The sequence below is a fragment of the Phyllostomus discolor genome, chromosome 2 (genome assembly GCF_004126475.2).
Source record: "Phyllostomus discolor isolate MPI-MPIP mPhyDis1 chromosome 2, mPhyDis1.pri.v3, whole genome shotgun sequence".
NCBI lineage: Eukaryota > Metazoa > Chordata > Mammalia > Chiroptera > Phyllostomidae > Phyllostomus > Phyllostomus discolor.
Window position 1 is genome coordinate 179,635,863 of NC_040904.2, and position 18,749 is coordinate 179,654,611.

The following is an 18,749-nucleotide window of genomic DNA, read 5'->3' on the forward strand; positions in this document are numbered from 1 at the left end:
AACTGCCTGGGATAGGAATGTTGCAGCTGCTAAATCTCAAAGCCCTCACTGCACACTGTCCTCCCCCACTCCCTTATAAAAGATCTGGCCAGGAAAGAAAGGGGAAGATGGCTTTGTTAGGGTATGAACCCACCATCTTCTCAGATCGCCGACCATCTGAATAAAGCGCCCACAAAAGATTCAATCGCTGTCATGGCTTATTGGATTTGGTAGTGACAGGCAGCCTGAACACTGGTGTCTTTTCTGGTTACAGGTATAGCCAATGTGGGGGGATCTTTTCTGGAGACAAGGTTGCGGCAGAAGCTGTGAGAAAGTGCAAGTGGGATAGAAATCTCCACTGACAGAACTTCGCCACAGCCCTGGGCACTGCTGCCCAGGGCATGCCTTCTCCCTCTACTCCTTCCTACTCCTGCCTTCTCTTGTGTTCTCAGATACACACTTGAGAGAAGAGTCTATATACGATGGTTCTCAAAAAGAACAGAGAGGCTAAGATCAAACCTGTGAGGCTCCGAGGCTTAGGAAGCAGGGAGGAAGATGGTGGGGCAGGAGGTGGATGGTGAAATCAGGTTTTACAAAGTAAAATGGTTACACTGGGCATTAGCCAGGCACCGACACAAAGATGACTAAAATATGCATTGATACTAAGTCCATGTGGAAACCCTTCTCTTCCAAAAGAAAAGACAAATTAATCTGGTGATCTTTAAAACACCCACAGAGCTTGATACCTTTAGCCTCTACTCAGTTTCACACCTGGCATCAAACACCACAGAGACTCCGGCCCCTCACGGTGGCTGTGGTGTTCATCTTGCGTTCAGATCGCGGTAGAGATGGGGTGACTCCAGTGTGCTTGTGTCTGCGCAGCACAGTACCAGTTTGCCTCTGGTTGAATCCTAAGGATAAATGTACTACAGCTCAGGATCTACCTGGACTATGACTCCTTAGACCATCTGATGCATTATGGATGAAATGAGACATTCACACGGACTACCGAATCTGGTGGAGGAAAAGGGACAGCATGGCTTTTCTCTCAAGGGGAGCAAAAGCTGGGGCCTCTGCCATGACAGGCCTTTATTTCTATCTCTGGGCACCTTACAGGACAGTCCTCATTTACTATGCACAGGTTCGCTTTAGGTGGTTACCTTTTACGGAAAACAAAGGAGCCAATGCCACCAATCACATCACAGTAGAAGGATATTTGCAAATGAAAAGGCAAAAGTGGTTGAACCAGTTACACTCATCCTTGGAAGGTTTAGCATGGATTTTAGGAAGTTGCTTTGCAGTAAATGTCCTCAGTTCAGGGTGAGGGAGTTTTTTAGCAAAAAGCAAGGCTCATAGCGGCCTAAGTACATTGCAGGCCTGATCCCCCACAGGAGAACCTATGCATGCGCATGGGTCCTGTGCATCTTCCAGTGGGAGCTGGGCCCACACCACGCAGAACAGTTTCCTACACCATCCACACAGAAGGAATATTCCTGTTCCAGGAGAGTATTTCTGTTATTATATGGCCATGTCCCAAAATCAGATCCATCCGAGGAAGACGGAGCAGGAATGCTGATCCATCCGAGGAAGACGGAGCAGGAGTGCTGAAGTGACGTCAGCCACAGCACCTACCATCTACTCTGCGCTGTCCTGAGTTGAGGGGCTTTATTGCTCATTGCATTTGTGATGGCTCACAACACGTGTCAAGTCTCTCCGCACTAGGAAGGGCGCCGAGCATGTATCATGTGTCACCTCACTGAATCCCAACAATAACCCTGAGAGGGAGGTTCTATCGTTATCCCCACTTTACAGTTGAGGAGAGTGAGACCCAGAAGGATTCAGTCGTTTTGAGTTACGTGGCTGTTCCTAAATCAGGATTCAAATCTGAACAGTTTGGCTCCAGAATCTATGCATTTAGCCACTCCACAAAACCATTCAACCCCTGGAATATCCTTGTTTTACAGATGAGGAAACTGAGGCTCAGATACCTTAAGAAACACAGCTAGCAAAAGGCAGAGTCGAAATTTGCCTTTGTTTCTTTATAGTATAACATCAGAGTACAGGCTATATGTTTGTGAATTTGCCAATTTCACTTTCTGTAAGTTATTGAACCTATTCAGGTCTCTCCTTGATTCTAAAACAGAGATAAGAATCGTGTTTTCATGGGGACTGAACCCCTTAGCACAATACCTGGCACACAGCCAGGGCTGACTAAATGAGTCTTAGTGACTAGCATCTTAGGTGGTTGCCAAAAAAGACTCTGACCAACACTTGCAAATAAACTGAGTCTTGCATCTCTGTATAAATATCCTTTTACAAGATGTCAAAGCAAATCTCACGTTAAAATTTGCATAGGGAATTCCATTTCTGATAGGTTAATATCTCCTTAGGCAAAAACATCATGAGCCCTGGCTGGATGGCTCAGCTGGTTGGAGCACTGGCCCATATACCAGAAGGTTGTGGGCGTGATTTCCCCTCAGGGTGAGAACGGGAGGCAACCGATTGATGTCTCTATGTCTCACTCCCTCTCTCTCCACCCTATCTCTCTAAAAAAATAAATCAATCAATAAACATATCCTTGCATGAGGAGTAAAAAAATCATGAGACATTTTGCAGTTCATTCAAAATGTAAATATCTGTGAGGCAAATCTATAAAAAAATACAAGAAAGCAGAACTAGAAATATTTACCAAAGAACCACCTGTCATAAAAATTAAAACTACACCTGTAACATCTTAGTCACCAAAATTAATCAAATCAGGGTCTTGCAGTATTACAGTGCTTTTTAAAGACCTAACTTCTATATTTTAAAAGAAATAATGGAATTTCATAACTAAAGTTTTATTTCCACCTCTTCCCATTTGATAGCCCCCAAACCGTAAAGTCAACAGCACCCTTAAAACCTGGAGCAATACGGAAGATATGTAATTACCTGACAAATTTGAACGAGATCGCCTCAGGTGCTTTTGATCTCAATTATTTGCCTTAACTATGTACCTTGTTTTTTTTTTCTGTCCATAGAATACTCAGGACATTAATTTCACACCCACGCCTTCAGAATGACGATACCTTTCCTCCTTGGGTCAGGCAGGCTCTCACTCTCGCCCTGGACGGAGACCTTGCAGCTCCTCATCCGGCAGAAGAAGGACCGCCTGGAGCCAGAGCACGCGCGTATCCTTCCCACACGGGAGGCGCTGGGGACCTGCACACCAGCTTTCACAGGAGGAGGAGGCAAGAGAGTAGGTAGAAAAGGATATTTTCAAATAACTTTGAAATGTGTCTCCTAACATTTTTTCTGATCATCTATTACCATTTTTATAAGTGAAAAAAGAGGAATGGTTGTTTAAAGCAGTACCATTGTACATACAGCAAGCCTGAAGTGAAACATACCAAAAAATGTGTTTGTCAAGCAACTCTCTTTTTGACAACTTATAAACTTGCAACTTACCTTTATTTTCCCCCATGGGTGGAGCATAAGGTAATTCAAATGAAATGAAATAAAAGTTAAATAAAAAGAAAACCCCTCAATTGTAGTAGTAATCAATGGCATAAAGCACCATTATTTTTTATACTGTAAATGATCACTTGGTACTAACCATTTTCAGAGAAGGTAAGTATTTTTAGAGAAAGTTAGCCCTGGCTGGCGTAGCTCAGTGGATTGAGCGCGGGCTGGGAATCAAAGTGTCCCAGGTTTGATTCCCAGCCAGGGTACACTCCTGCTTGCAGGCCAGAACTCCCAGCAACAGCACATTGATGCCTCTCTCTCTCTCTCTCTCTCTCCCTCTCTCCCTCTCTCCCTCTCTCCCTCTCTCTCTCTCTCTCTCTCTCTCTCTCTCTCCCCCCCTCTCCCTCCCTCTCCCCCTCCTTTCCCTCTCTAAAAATAAATAAATAAAATCTTTAAAAAAGAGAAGGTAACAAATACTTATAACTCTCAGGCAAAATTATAAAAGGTGTTTCACCCATATAAGAGAATAATTATCTCTCGGCATATAGCTGAATAATAAAAATTTCACCAATTTTTTATCCTAAAAGATACTTTCTTGTAAAGATTTTGTTAGTATATGAAAAATAGCAAATATGAAGCAATTGCATTTTCCTCAAAGCAACTTCACATAAATATTTTTACATGCATGTGTGAATACAGGAATTCTCTGTATAGTTGTTTTTTTAAACTCTGAGGCTGGTGATTGTAAAGTTTACTACATAATTCTCCTGTTGATAAAACCGTAATTAGCTAACTTTTCAGAAACACTGTCTAACTGGGCTTCTAAGTGAAAATTACATTTACATTAAATGGTAAGCATGCTGACATGGACACTTACTTTTGGCATCTATTAGCTTCTCTCTTGGTGAAATATCAGAAGAAGACAGTTGTTCCTTTACTTTGGCAACATCTTTTGGATGTAAGAAGTCAAATAAGCTTTGCCCAGTCAAATTAGCCTATTTATAAAGCAGATGTTCATTTAAAGTCAGCACTTTTTCTACATTTCCCCATACAGACACAGGATGAGGACTTTCTTTTGTTAATCTCAGAAATATATCCACTACACTGTGTGACATTAACCCAGTGTTAAAAGCAGGGTCATAGCTGTAGATAGAGAAACAGTGCACACACATGGAGCCATAACTGGGTACACACGGACCGCACAGAAGCACCTAACCGCTCATATTCCATTTACTCCTGTTCCTCTTGTGAACACTCCCCAATTCATATGCGTTACTTCTAAATCACATTATGATTTACTTTCAACTTTATCTTTGGTGAAAGTAAAGCAATTACAGTATCATATGGAAATCACAGAATAGCTGTGATTATATGCTGTAACAGAGGTTTATCAGACTGCTGTAAAAACATCACCATGCCATTGAAAAACAGAACCAACCTGGGGTGCCTCCCACTCCCCATTCTACTTCTCCCAACATGCAGAGCCTTCCGAGGTCTGTGCCTTGGATGCTCTGTGGTCTCATCACCTGGAATTCATTATTCCTTCCCTCCAAACTCAGCTCCCTGGCCAATCCAGCCAAATGCCCTAGATTCCCTCTCTCAACCCAAGATCTCTTCCTCGCTTCTCTGCACATCTTAATGCTTAGCAGACACTCTACTTTGCGTGAGAGGTCCTCCCTGAGCCACAATGATCGCCCTCCACCTGACCTCCTTTATTACCCAAGTAGACATTCCCACAGAAGATAGAACAAATGCACCGGAAGGTACAAGTAGACCGGATTGCTTGGCAGTTAGATACCTCATTTTAAAAAGCTAGCAAACTGATGTATGCATCAGTCTATCATGTGATTGGGTAATATAAGTCTACACCCAGAACTCTGCTTCACAGTAAATCAGCTTTCTGAGTCTGAAAAGCTGGACTAGACCCTGCTCTTTGGGGATCCCGAGTCCTTCTCCGTCGTGAATCTCTGGGTTGGTCTGTGAAATGCAAAGTCAGTGCCCAGTGGGACTGGACTCCATGTCCCTATTTGGAACTTCAGTACAACCTTGAATTGTCGATTAACTTAGTGTGTGTGACATTCTCTATTTCCAACTAGAAGACAGAATAATCAGGGATCACTGCTTTTGTGCCCCCAGCTATCACCAGCTGCATGATGCACTTCGTTCTCATTCCTTCTGAATGTGGGCTCCTAATATCTTCCTTTGTTATTTAGGTCACTATCTATGAATGCCATGCATGCCTTATATCTCCAAATTTCCAAATTTGAGAGGGAAGATGGGCTGAAATTAATGGGAGTTATTTAAGATGAAATCTTCCGCTATGTGATTTCTAAAAGGAGACTGCAGGTGCCAGTTTACTGACTCTGTTCGATTATTTTCAGTGCTATAGCTTTGGGTAACTGGTTTAAATTAAACGATTTTCAGTGGTGAGGATGTAAAGGAATTACATAGCTATTTAAATAAAATATGCATTTCGGAGTTGGTCGCCAGAGCTCAGCTCAACAGCTGTTATGTAATGCATATAACTTAGTAATAAATAATACTGCTCTCTCTTGAAGAAAACAGAGAAGGGCAGCTAGTAATTTTCAGACACTCTCACGTAGGACAGTGTGTTTAGTCTTTACATCCTGAGAGCCAGTTATAGTCATCATGGCCACTTTTTACATAAGGGGAAGCTGAGGTTCAGGGAAGTGAAATAAGCTGATGAAGGTCAGGAGTTAACACCCTTGTCAGTAAAGCCAACACGGCACACTTGTGGAGCCATCCTCCCGTCTCTCCTGGACTTCTGACTCAGCAAACCTGCTGCCATAGCCCAAGGGAAGAAAGGGTTCAGAGGGAGAGCTCTGAAATCCGTTCAGAAAACTAGACACAGTGCGGAAAATATCCTATTTTAGATACCTGATCATAATGAAGTATTTTGGAGACTGACTTAGAAACGAAGAGAATTTTTCCCCTTTCACATCCAACCACAAACAGGAAGCCATCTGCAGCCTAGATATAAAAATATAAAAGTAAATTTTAAAAATATTATCTGCCTTTCTCACACACACACATACACATTCAGTTTTGGGGGAATTTACTGTAGCAATAAAACTAGCAAAGTGGTCACATTATCCAGTAAAATTAATTTTAAGAAATTTTCTTAAAGATGTATATCAATAGATTTATAAAGAACATCAAATTGGACTCCTGTCTAAATTAATGTATTTTCACATGGGTAGTCCAGCCAGCCAATGCTGCGTTGAAGTATTTCACAATATAAACACCCTACACCACTGCACACAGAGACTTGGCAAAGACACGAAACCACATCGACAACAACAATTGCCTGCGGGGCCCTGAGAGGGAGAGACCTGCAGGCTAGGGGTAAGGGGGCAATGAAAATATGTGACTGCACAGCTTTTGAATAATGATAAGCTACCGATCAAAACTAACTTAAAGAATTCTAACATGACGCACCAGTGATGCCCCTGAGATACACCCAGTGAGTCCCCTACGAGGCGGACTGTGCGAGAACGGACGTGGGGACACGGAGGACGAGCCCGGCACTCCCACATGATGTTTCTGGCGACACTCTATGCTTAATTCAACTGCCAGCCTTGCCCCATGTCTTAGAATGTTCCTGGCTTCCCTCTCTACTTTCTTTAGTCCAAGCTAATACGGCATGGGTACTTGTATAAATTAAATTTCATATTAAAGGGAATTCAGTGTGCTATAGAATCCTGTATGATTATAACAGAAAGCAAACTGAAGAAAATTTGCCTCCCATTCAAATAGAAGTGAAAGGGCAATATGATTTAGGCAAATAGACTTCTTTACTTACCTTAAGGATTAAGTGTCTGAGCTCATTATCCTGAATAAATGAAGGTCGATAAATATCTCCTGTATAAGAATTTGTAATCCCTAAAAGTAAACAAGTCAAAAGTTACTAAAAATATAGTAGGGTAGGAGATGTAGTAAGTGCTCGATGAACCCTAGCAATGCTGCTGCTGGTGAGGACGGCGATGGTCTTAATTGTTCTCTTTCTTTGTAATAACTAGATTAAAAATTCCTGCTTTTAGACTGTAAATGCTTGGAACTACTTATTCCTTTATATACTCAAATGTGCAGATGGTAAGAACTGTATATATTCATTAAAAATCAATTAATACAATATATCATCTATAATAGTACATAACAGTATTAAAAAATCTGGTTATTTTTATATCTTAGTGTATTAAAACTGATCATATGAATTACCCTGAATGGGTTTTGCATGTGACCCTTCAAAGATCACATGGACACTTCTGATAATATACAGAAATATATAGAACATAATTCATGTTACATCCTTAGCAAGAGCTTATTGTATTTTTTTAAAAAACAAGTCACTAAAGCAACCGAGGAACTGATAAGGAATTATCAGGTCAAAACAAGGATGCCTTGAGGGCATCCACCAACCTTGACACAGGAAAGTCCTTCATGGCCACAAGGGGGCGCAGGAGACAGTCCACCAAGCCTGGGTGCCCTGTCCTCAGATAACCCCCGAGCAAGCGTGATTCAGAGGTCAATCAATTTTCCCTCCTTCGTGCTTCCCAACCTCCCTAACTCCAGTCCCCTCCTCCTGAGGACCGCAAGGAAAGTTGCTTTTGCAGGAAAAATTTTAACCACAAATTGATTCTTGGATGAATTTGTAGCTCAAATTCACCAATTACTTAAGCACTGGTGGAAAACACCAAGCCAGAAAATCAAAAACACCTCATGATGGGATTTGGTCAAGTTTTCTCAGATCGGTAGCACCCCTAAGAGTCTGGCATACGCAAAAGAAAAATCTTCCCTGTCAGAATCTATTTTCTAGGTAGGCTTCAAAGAATCCCCTAAACGATTTCTTGTTGTTGTCACCACTACACAGCAGCCCAGTAGCAGGGAGTTGAACAGGCTGAAAGACTCAGGCTCAGAGTGCCGCGCCAGGGTACAGCAATAAATCAGCCGGAGCGAGGCACCGGCATTTCCAGATCTGGCCTGAAGCAAGGTTGGCAGGAGTTCGCCAGGGAAGCCCCAGTAGTGTAAACCAGTCAGAACGGGCAGGCAAGCCCTGACGAGGTGAGCGAGCGAGGACGTGCGGAGGAGGAAAAGGGGCCGTAAGAGCAGAGCTGGAGCCGGGGTGAGGAGAGTTAATACAATGCATGCTGTGATGTGCTGGGCACCTGCCAAAGATGAGCAGGTACCAAACTTGACTCTCAGATTTCTGATAGCAAAACAACAACAACAAAAAAACCAACAACAAGGAAAATAATCACTTTCATGACAATGTTCATCAGGTTAAAAAAAAGTCAATATGATAATCATGAAAATGATAATGATCAAAATGACAATAATTCCTTCTCCTCCTCTTACCATCACCTCCATTACTAATAAACAGTGTACTCACATTTTATATGCATTACTCTTTACTCTTAGCAATAACCCTATAAGGCAATTGCACTATCCCTACTTTACAGATATGGAAGTTGAGGATTAGAATAGTAAATACCGATAAGTCACATAGCTATTAAGTCAGGGAGCCAGAGTCTGAACCCAGGAGGTTTGCCCCAGGACCCACAGGCTGGCACTACTGTCCCCGGTACTGAGACCACACACAGAATGCCCACAGATTCTCCGGAAGCACACACTGCACAGCTGGGCTAGTCCAGGGGTGGTCTGCAGACCACTGGCATCAGTCAACCATGGTGGCATAAGTACAGAAATGAAGAATAAGCATTTAGACACTTTCACAGAAATGCAACTCTGCAACATCTCAGCCTATGGACATTTTTCCAGTAACCAACTATTATATTTTACAAAGGGTGGGGGTGGGAAACATTTGCTCTTCACCCAGATAGTTTGAGAAGCACTGATGCGAAGTGTAGTAAAAAAGTCATCTCACCATCCTTCTCTCTTTAAAGTAATTATGTATAGACCAAAATCACACGATCCGCCTGCAGCCTTCTGATGATCCAGTGTCACTGATGGGGAGCAAGTAGGGGTGCACTCTGACAGGCGCCCTGCAATGCAGACAGCGCTCCAGGTCATCTCACTTGTGGTGGCACTCATCACGCCAGGGTCTGGTCAGGACCGGTGACGAGTAACTGACAGCCTCGCTTTGACTCAGAAGGGCCAGTGGTGAAATCTACGCTCTGTTCCAAGAAATCCTCTTTGTATATAAACAGGATGTTGACTCATACCTCCACTGTAACATTTGTCCCACTAGGTTTTGCTGATATCTTCATGGGTCCATCTCCCTCAAGTGGCCGTGAACCCCTAGAGCACAGAGATCTTGCCCCATTCAATTTTATATGGCCGGCACAGAACAGGGGCCTCGTGCACGTTTGTTGAATTAGTTGATTGGTTCATGGCTTCTCCCTTAGGCTCTCCTCCCTCGGGACACTATAAATGTGAAAAGTATTGGGTAATTTTAGGTTTGCAATCAAATGACCTCAGCTGAGCCTGCTAATGTTCACTGCTAAAAGATTTTAAGTGAAATACTGCATGCAACTTATGCAAGACCTAACAGTAGGTAAAAGAGAATCTTATTTTTTTATCTCATTTCACAATAGACATATGAAAATAAGACCGCCAATCATGCTCGCAACAGGAAGCCTGCCAGGCAGTATCCCAACGCTGGAGCTGCTCCCCGTGGTGCTGAGGGACCAAGGGCTGCCCTTTCTTTCCCCACCGCCTCCTCCGCACATCTGCACGGAGTCAGCGGGTTGGAGTGCACGCACCATTTCTCTACCATATGTGGAGATCTAAGAAAGATGATTTAAAGTGTCTATTTTTACAACTTGCACAAGATGCTATTAAACACGCCTTTAATAGCTGTCTGTAGCTTCACTTCCTAATTTGTAGATGCTTCCCCTGTCCCCTACCTCTTTCAAACTGAACAGATTTGCCAGGATTTTTTGTTCATTATGAAATGAGATGTTCTCTGTCTGGGCTCCAATTTGCACTGGATGTCCAGGTTAGCCCTGCTCTCCCCTAACCCACTTACACTCGGCGTGGCCAAGTCCTTGCATTCTGACCATAGAACTTCCTTTTCCCTCAAGTAGAGTTCCCTTTTCCTGGCATGCAGTGTGGGGCAGAGATCTAAATAAGACCCTTGGTCATCCTTTGCTTATTCCTTTTTAATTGTTTTTTTTTAACTCAAAAAAGCCAAATTTCACTATAATCTTTTAGATCTTTACAAATCTGAACTTTCAGAGTCTCCTCTGTGGCCTGCAGCTCACTCCTCCGCCAGTTCTTCCCCATATCAATTTATGTCAGCATTCCCACGTCTAAAACTCAATTCTATCTCCATCATTTTACCTCCCCCTCCCAAGTTGGACTGGGGTTACCCCCAAACCAGATGTGACTTTGACTACACACACACAGACTTCAATTTAAATTTCAAGCAAGCTGGGGGACTGTTCAGGTCAGAAATGACCACGCATACCCAAGGAGCAATAGCTAAGGACCCCGTTCATCCAATGTCTAATAAATGTGAGAATCCCTTAGAATAGTAAGGTATAATAGTAAGCATTTGAAGGTCCTACTACTTATAAATCTGAATGAAGTTTTAAGGGAAATTGGCTGAATTTAAGGAGATTTTCTTTTCTAAGAATGGAAATCTGCCAATAACTGAAAACTATAATTAATATTACATTTCAGAACTTCTAAAACACTGAGAGGTACATGGCTGCCATATACATATATGTAATTATATTATAAACATGATGTATATTATATGTATATGGCAGGCATAATTACCTTCACATTATACATGGGAAAACAAGAAATGTGAAGGCTTTTCAAATTCATAACAGTAAGCTTAAGATAAACCTTTTGGCAGAACCAAGTTTTCTTTTTATTTTTAATGATATATTTTATTGCTTATGCTATTACAGTTGTCCCATTTCTCCCCCTTTATTTACTTCTGCCCTGTATAGCCCCTCCCACCCATCTCTCCCCTCCGCCCTCCATCCCTGCTTTAGTTCATGTCCATGGGTCATACATATAAGTTCTTTGGCTTCTACATTTCTTATACTATCCTTAACCTCCCTCTGTCTATTTTCTACCTACCAATTATGCTACTTATTCTCTGTACCTTTTCCCCCTCTCTCTCCCTCCCACTCCCCTGTTGCTAAACCTCCATGTGATCTCCATTTCTGTGGTTCTGCTCCTATTCTAGTTTTCTGCTTAGTTTGTTTTTGTTTTAGGTGTGGTTGTTAATAGCTGTGAGTTTATTGTCATTTTACTGTTCATATATTTTTTTCTTAGATAAATCCCTTTAACATTTCATATAAGGGCTTGGTGATGATGAATTCCTTTAACTTGACCTTATCTGAGACGCACTTTATCTGCCCTTTTGTTCTAAATGAAAGCTTTGCTGGATAGAACAATCTGGGATGTAGGTTCTTGCCTTTCATGACTTGGAATACTTCTTTCCCACCCCTTCTTGCCTGCAAGGTCTCTTTTGAGAAATCAGCTGACAGTCTTATGGGAACTCCTTTGTAGGTAACTGCCTCCTTCTCTCTTGCTGCTTTCAAGATTCTCTCCTTACCTTTAATCTTGGCTAATATAATTATGATGTGCCTTGGTGTGTTCCTCCTTGGGTCCAACTTCTTTGAGACTCTCTGAGCTTCCTGGACTTCCTGGAAGTCCCTTTCCTTTGCTAGATTGGGAAAGTTCTCCTTCATTATTTGTCCAAATAAGTTTTCGATTTCTTGCTCTTCTTCTTCTCCTTACGGTACCCCTATGATTCAGATGTTGGAATATTTAAAGATGTCCTGGAGATTCCTAAGCCTCTCCTCAATTTTTTAAATTCTTGTTCCTTCATTCTTTTCTTTTTTTTTTTAAATACTTTTTAAAAAAATATTTATTTTTAGAGAGGGAAGGGAGAGAGAGAGAGAGAGAGAGAGAGAGAGAGAGAGAGAGAGAGAGAGAGAGAAACATCCATGTGTGGTTGCTGGGGGTTATGGCCTGCAACCCAGGAATGTACCCTGGCTGGGAATCGAACCTGGGACACTTTGGTTCCCAGCCTGCACTCAATCCACTGAGCCACGCCAGCCAGGCCTTCATTCTTTTCTGGTTGCATGTTCCTTTCTTCCTTCTGGTCCACACCATTGATATGAGTTCCAGTTTCCTTCCCATCACTATTGGATCCCTGTGCATTTTCCTTCATTTCGCTTAATGTAGCCTTCATTTTTTCATCTCATTTGTGACCACACTGAACCAATTCTGTGAGCATCCTGATCACCAGTGCTTTGAACTGTGCATCTGATAGGTTGGCTATCTCTTTGTCGCTTAGTTGTACTTGTTCTGGAGCTTTGATCTGTTCTTCTATTTGGGCCATTTTTTTTTTTTGTCTTGGCACACCTGAGCCACGAAAGGTTAAGTGCCTAAGGCAGGTTCTGCTGAAAGGACTGATGCACCCGAACTGACTTGGAATGTGCAGGTAAAAATGCTGGAGTAACTCGTCCCAGTGTAAAAAGTTTACCCGCATTCACACAACTGTGGTTCCTTAGAAGAAAGTACATTCTCAGTGGAAGGGATGGACCACAGCTCTTTTCTTTCCAAGTTTTCCCCAGAACCAAGTTTTCTTACATCCACACTAGTATTCTCTCCACATACAGAACATGGACAAGCATCAAATAAATGCCTCTGAAGCTAAAAGACAACTTTGTACAGCATCTTCAATAGCCAACCTCCATTACAGGGAAGACCTCCCAAAGCCAAGTGTGGAGGCCATTTTCTAACTCACTTTTTTCTTTTTTAGAAGTGATGATTTTTTAATTGTATTTTTTCCCATTACTGTTTAGTTAAACCCACCTTTTAAAGCCCTGAAGTGTTGAACGGCCATCCTTAAAACTGTGAGTTTGTCCAGTTTCCGTGCCAGGCGCTTGCACTGCGGAACCATTGCAGACAGCTCTTCAATCAGGTTATTCATTCTATCTCTCCTCCGCTTCTCAGTCTGGCTGTGAGCTTCTCTACGAAGGAAAAAGAACCACCTTCACGTTTCCCCTTCAGCAGACCCATATGGCCCCAGAGGCTCCAGCCAGAGCACGCAGGGAAGCCAGCAAGCACGCCTGCTCATCCCACCTTGGCCTGCAGGTGCTACTCAGGGAGAGGAGGGAGTTGTTGCAAACAGGAAGAGCGCTCACAGGTTCACAGTGTTTTCACCCCACTCATGTCCTTGTCCTTGTCCTTGCTCCTTCCTTGCCCTACCCTATTTCCTGAAACCTTCAAGAACTAAGACATCTGTCAGAGAGCCACAGAAGGTGGTATTTTTACATCCCTCCCATCTTAGAGAAAGAGATGGGTGGCCTTCTATTCAAAACTCACTCCTCTGTGGCATTTGTTTAAGCAATTATCCACATCTTAACCTCCTCCTCTCTCATAGCTCCTTCTCCTGGGCCTATACATGTGCTCAAGTCTCTTTCCTCAGGAAAAAAAAAATCTTTCCCCTTGTTGTAGGGTTTTTTTCCTTGCTACTGTCTTCCTGTCAGCCAGCTTCCTAAAGGTATGGTCTCCACTCCGTCTTTCATTTCCCAGGCACTTCTCCATCTATGAAAAGTGAACTTTTTACAATCCCCTCTCCACTAAAACTATTCTAGGAAGGCTGATCCTTATCTTACACAGTTCCTCGAATTTGACGCTATTTACATTCCTCATTCTTCACCTGGCTTCAGTGACCTCTCCTGCTTTTCCATCCTCCCTCCTCAGCTCAGTCCCCTCAGTCCCTTTACTTGGCTCTTCTGTCCTTAATCACCGGTGTCTCCCATGATTTTCTTTTTGGCACAGCTCTTTCCTCACCCTATGGCTTCACCCTAAGAGAGCTCATTTCCTCAGAAGGCCTCACAACTACTCATAAACTGCTTACTGTGAAATCCCTATACTGAACCCAGCTCCTGACTTTTGGAACTAGAATACGTACCTTACTAATTCCCAAATATGCTTAAACCCTAAGAAATCCCAAACTGAATGCATTCTCTGCATTTTGCCCTATTTTAATTCTCCTTCTTCCACTAGCCCTGATTCACTCTTCTTTCCATATGATTTATCTCGGTTGGTACACTAGACTCATTCTAGACTTTTCCTCTTCATCCTGAAACTGCCACCGATTCTGGTTTTTAAAATTTTTCTTAAATATACTTTCTGCCCACTGTCTCCGTCACTTACAATAGGTCATTACATTAACCCCAAAGCCTTTTAAATTCATGTTCCTTCTTCTAGTGTCCTCCCCTCCTAGTCTTTCTTAACTACCACTTCCAGAATTATTGCTCTAAAACAAATCAAATCATCTAATCTCATTGCATAAAACTGTCAAAATGCATTTCCATTGCCCAAGAGGAATGGCCAAACTCCCTAATGACACCCCAAATTTCTCCATCTGCTGGCTCATCCCCTCATCTCCAGGTCTACCTCTCCATGTCCCCTCCCCACAGGTCCAAAAGTCATGCAGCAGTGCCAAATGGCTTGCTGGTCCTCAAACATGCCAGGTCACCACATACCTATTCTATGTCTTGCTCTTTTCCAGGCCTAGGACAAGGGAAAATCCTGCTCCTTCTTCAAACTCCAGCTCGGATATTCTTCTGGGAAGCTTCCTTTGACTCTTGCATGACTAATCACTTCCCTCGCCCAGCCACCTCAGCACCTTTTAGGCCACTGCTGTATATTTCCTTAAAGCTAAGCCACCATCAGTTGTAAGATGCACTATTATTTCATGCATTACAAGGAGTGAAAAATGCTGCCAATTACCAGGAAAATGCCACGGATGGTGGAGACATTTTCATGGGTGATAAAATGGAGGAGGAAATGCATACCTTAGATTTCAAGAATTAGCTGTGTTACTCTTCATACTCAACTGTAAACACTTGTCTCCTACAACACATAGGCCATGACAGCTCCCTAGGTTCTATATAAGAAGAATTCAGGGCTGACAATCTGATGGGGAAGAAGGTAAGGAAGAGAACTATCTTGATCTCTTTTTATAGTAACTTTTTCATTTTCTTTCATGAAACATATTTTTCTACACAGAAGTGGGGAGAGGCACTGATGGGGGCAGGTGGAGCTAAACACCCACCATCCCAGCCACTCACTCTTGGGCAACGTGACTCCTGGAACAAACTACATAGTACTCTGGGGTAAACTGGATGGAATTCACATTACATGTGTGTTTCCATACAATGTAGTTATCTGCTCATAGTTTGGCCTATTCATGACAATTTTTTTTTAGATTATAACATTCTTCTAATCATGGAGTCTTAAGTATCCCCTGGCTAGAATGATCACCTCTACCAGTATCACCCATTTGAACAGACAGACACCCGGTCCCAGGAACTCGGGCAGAAAGATGGGCATGCTCTCAGAGCCAGGGTGTGGAGGGAGTTGAGAACAAGGTGAGAGTGAGGCCGCTGAGCAGACCAATCAATGACAGAGGCTGGAAGCCGGGAGACTCAGAGGAAGGTGACATAAGCAGTTTTTGAATAAGGAACTTTACTTGGAGGTGCAACTGAAAAAAGATTTCCAGAGGATGTTATTAAAGAAAGGCATACTTATCCAGAAGCTAATTCTCTGCCTAGTTATCAGGGCTCTGCCTCCTAATTCTGTGCAATGTTACTGCCACTTTGAATCACGTCAGTGTCTGGTAGAGTTACATCAATAAAATAGAGCTGGCCATGTTACCATGGAATTAAATATAATGAATGATTTTAAAAGTAACCTTTTTCTTTTTTTTCCCTAGAGTTAATGATTTAATGGAGTTAAAGGAACAATTCACTTACTGGGAAGGATCTGAATCACTTCCTTTTCGTTTTCTTGGGAACTCTGTCACCTGTGGGCTGAAGGAGCCAGTAGCTGTGGGTTTTGTCCATGGGCTCATGTGATTGGTAACCATGGGAACAACGAACAGGTTGTCCTCTATCAACACTTTACCTATGAGAGAACAAAGATAAAGCACAATAAGATAGCTAATGTTAAACTTTAACTGTTACTTTATACAATCCATATCACACATCTTAAATGGCTTTCTTATCTTAAAAATATCAACTAAATAACAACATAGAAAGAATAATTATGTACATTCAAGTATTAGAAATGTATTTGTTAGTTAGTATTTTTAAGTTCATTTTACCAATCTAAATGTTAAAAAAAATGAACATTACAGAAAATATGGGAAGCACAAAAAAGGTAGAAAGGAAGGGGGAATACCAAATTTCACAAACCAATGTTACTATTTAGAGATATTTCCTTTTAGAATCTTCCTATAGTTGTCAACATTGTGTATACTCTGCCTTATTTATGCATCACTGTGATAACTCTACAGTGTTATTACAAATTCTTTATAAATTATTCTAATGGCCATCTAATGGATGCATAATATGCCATCACGTGGATGTGTCATAGCTTCTCACCACTCATCTGTTGTTAGAATGTGAAGCTTTTTATCTACTGGTTATTTCTTTTGAATAGCATCCCAGAACTGACTTAAGGTCAAGGGACAAGAATATTTCAAACCTTGAATTAATAAATATGACAGTAAAATCCTTTTTGTCTAAAGTGTGGTTTATTACATGTTTCATGGAATAGAAAAATCAGAATCACTAAATTAAAAACCTATAGTCCAAATGTGAGCCTCCTTCTCCTATTAAAATGCATATAACAAGTTTAAACTCATTTGTACCTTGTAACATAGATTGAAAACATATAAGCTACTTGAACAATGATTGAAATAAAAAAAAAAAGAAAACATATAAGCAACATTTATAAGGCTAGTGCAACAAATCTACAATAGGGGGAGAGGTTTAACATATCTCTATCAGTAACCGATAGACTGAGTATTCAGAGATAATGACACAGAAGATCTAATCCACACAATGAACAAGCCTGATCTAATAGAGACCACTACGCCTAGCAACTTCAAAACACAGGGTTGTTTCAGAGCACCCATGAGGCATTTATAAAGATTGACAACAGTCTACAGCCAAGCAGTTTGGTATGTGCCTGATCTTGTCTGCTCTCCGAAGATAAAAATTGACAACATACTGGGCCACAAACTGAGTAAATCTTAACAATTTCAAAAGATTGATACCAGACGTAAAACATTTTCTGACTACAGTGTAATTATTAGATACCAGTTATAAAATGATAACCAGAAACAAAAACCTGTACCTTAGGAAATCAAGAAATATACAAATAACTCATGGAACAAGAAAGAATTCAATGTAAAATTATAAAATATTTGGAATAAATAATAAAAATATCATATATGAAAATGTGTAGAGTCAGTGAAAGTATTATTTATAGAAAAATTTTAACCCTAAATGTTTTTTTAAAGAAGGTTGAAATATAATGAGCTAATAATTTAAGAAATTAGAAGTAGATGAGGAAAATAAACCCAAAGAATTAGAAGGAAATCATTAAAATAATACCAAAAATAAAAGGAATACAAACAACTACAGATCAAAAACACTTAACATGTTCTTCCAAAGATAGGAAAATCTAATAAACCTATGGCAAGATTTTTCAAGGTAAAAAGTAGGCATAAACCAATAAAGATAGGACTAATTATGGAGTCGTAATTTTAGACACTCGAGAGATTCAAACGATAATAAAATCTCATGAACAACATCATTCTAAAAAGACTGGAAAGTAATGAAAAAATCCCCAGAGAATATTAAACAACAAAGCAGAAACAAAAAGAAATTAAACCCCAAATATTCCTATATTCTTTCTTACACAAACTTATTTCAATGTGTAGAAAAAGTAGGGAATACCTTGGTCCCAACTCATTTTATAAGGCTTATACAATTTTGATATTACAACCTGACAATGGAAATAAAGAAAAACTATAGCCCTACCTCATTCATAAGCAAAGACACAAAAAACTTAACAAAATACCATCAAACAAAATTCATGAATGTATAAAAAGAATAAACCCATCATGACCAAGGTAATTTTATTCTAGAAGTGCAGGTGTGGTTTAATATTAGTAAACCAATGAATATAATTTATCACAATAACAGATTGATGGAAAAATATGATTATATCAACACAAAAATATTAATGAAGAAATACTGAAAACACTCTCTTTGAAATCAGAAACAAGAACATCTTTCAACACTTTTTTAGAAGACCTGCCAGTGGAGTAAAGGATCGGGGAAGAATACGTGGTATAAGAACTTAGAAAGAAAGAAAATATTTTATTTTTCTATGATTGTGAAATGATGATCGAGTATATAGGAAACCCAAATTACCAATAGATAAATTATTAAAGTCAGAGAGTAGAGCAATTTGGCTGTATGTAAAATCAATACATATAAATCAATTCC

General features: G+C 40.9%; 1 protein-coding gene across 2 annotated transcripts in view; it reads right to left on the minus strand.

Annotated features, from left to right (window-relative positions):
- Window positions 1-18,749, minus strand: part of ARNTL2 (aryl hydrocarbon receptor nuclear translocator like 2) — a 57,911-nt gene that overhangs the window by 21,516 nt on the left and 17,646 nt on the right. For both annotated transcript variants that reach the window (XM_036019229.1, XM_028532738.2), the window contains exons 2-7: window positions 16,203-16,353; window positions 13,249-13,406; window positions 7,247-7,326; window positions 6,322-6,414; window positions 4,301-4,418; window positions 3,048-3,191 (exon numbers count right to left, since the gene is read on the minus strand). In XM_036019229.1, coding sequence (XP_035875122.1) covers window positions 3,048-3,191; window positions 4,301-4,418; window positions 6,322-6,414; window positions 7,247-7,326; window positions 13,249-13,406; window positions 16,203-16,353 — 744 coding nt within the window. The remainder of the gene's footprint in view (window positions 1-3,047; window positions 3,192-4,300; window positions 4,419-6,321; window positions 6,415-7,246; window positions 7,327-13,248; window positions 13,407-16,202; window positions 16,354-18,749) is intronic.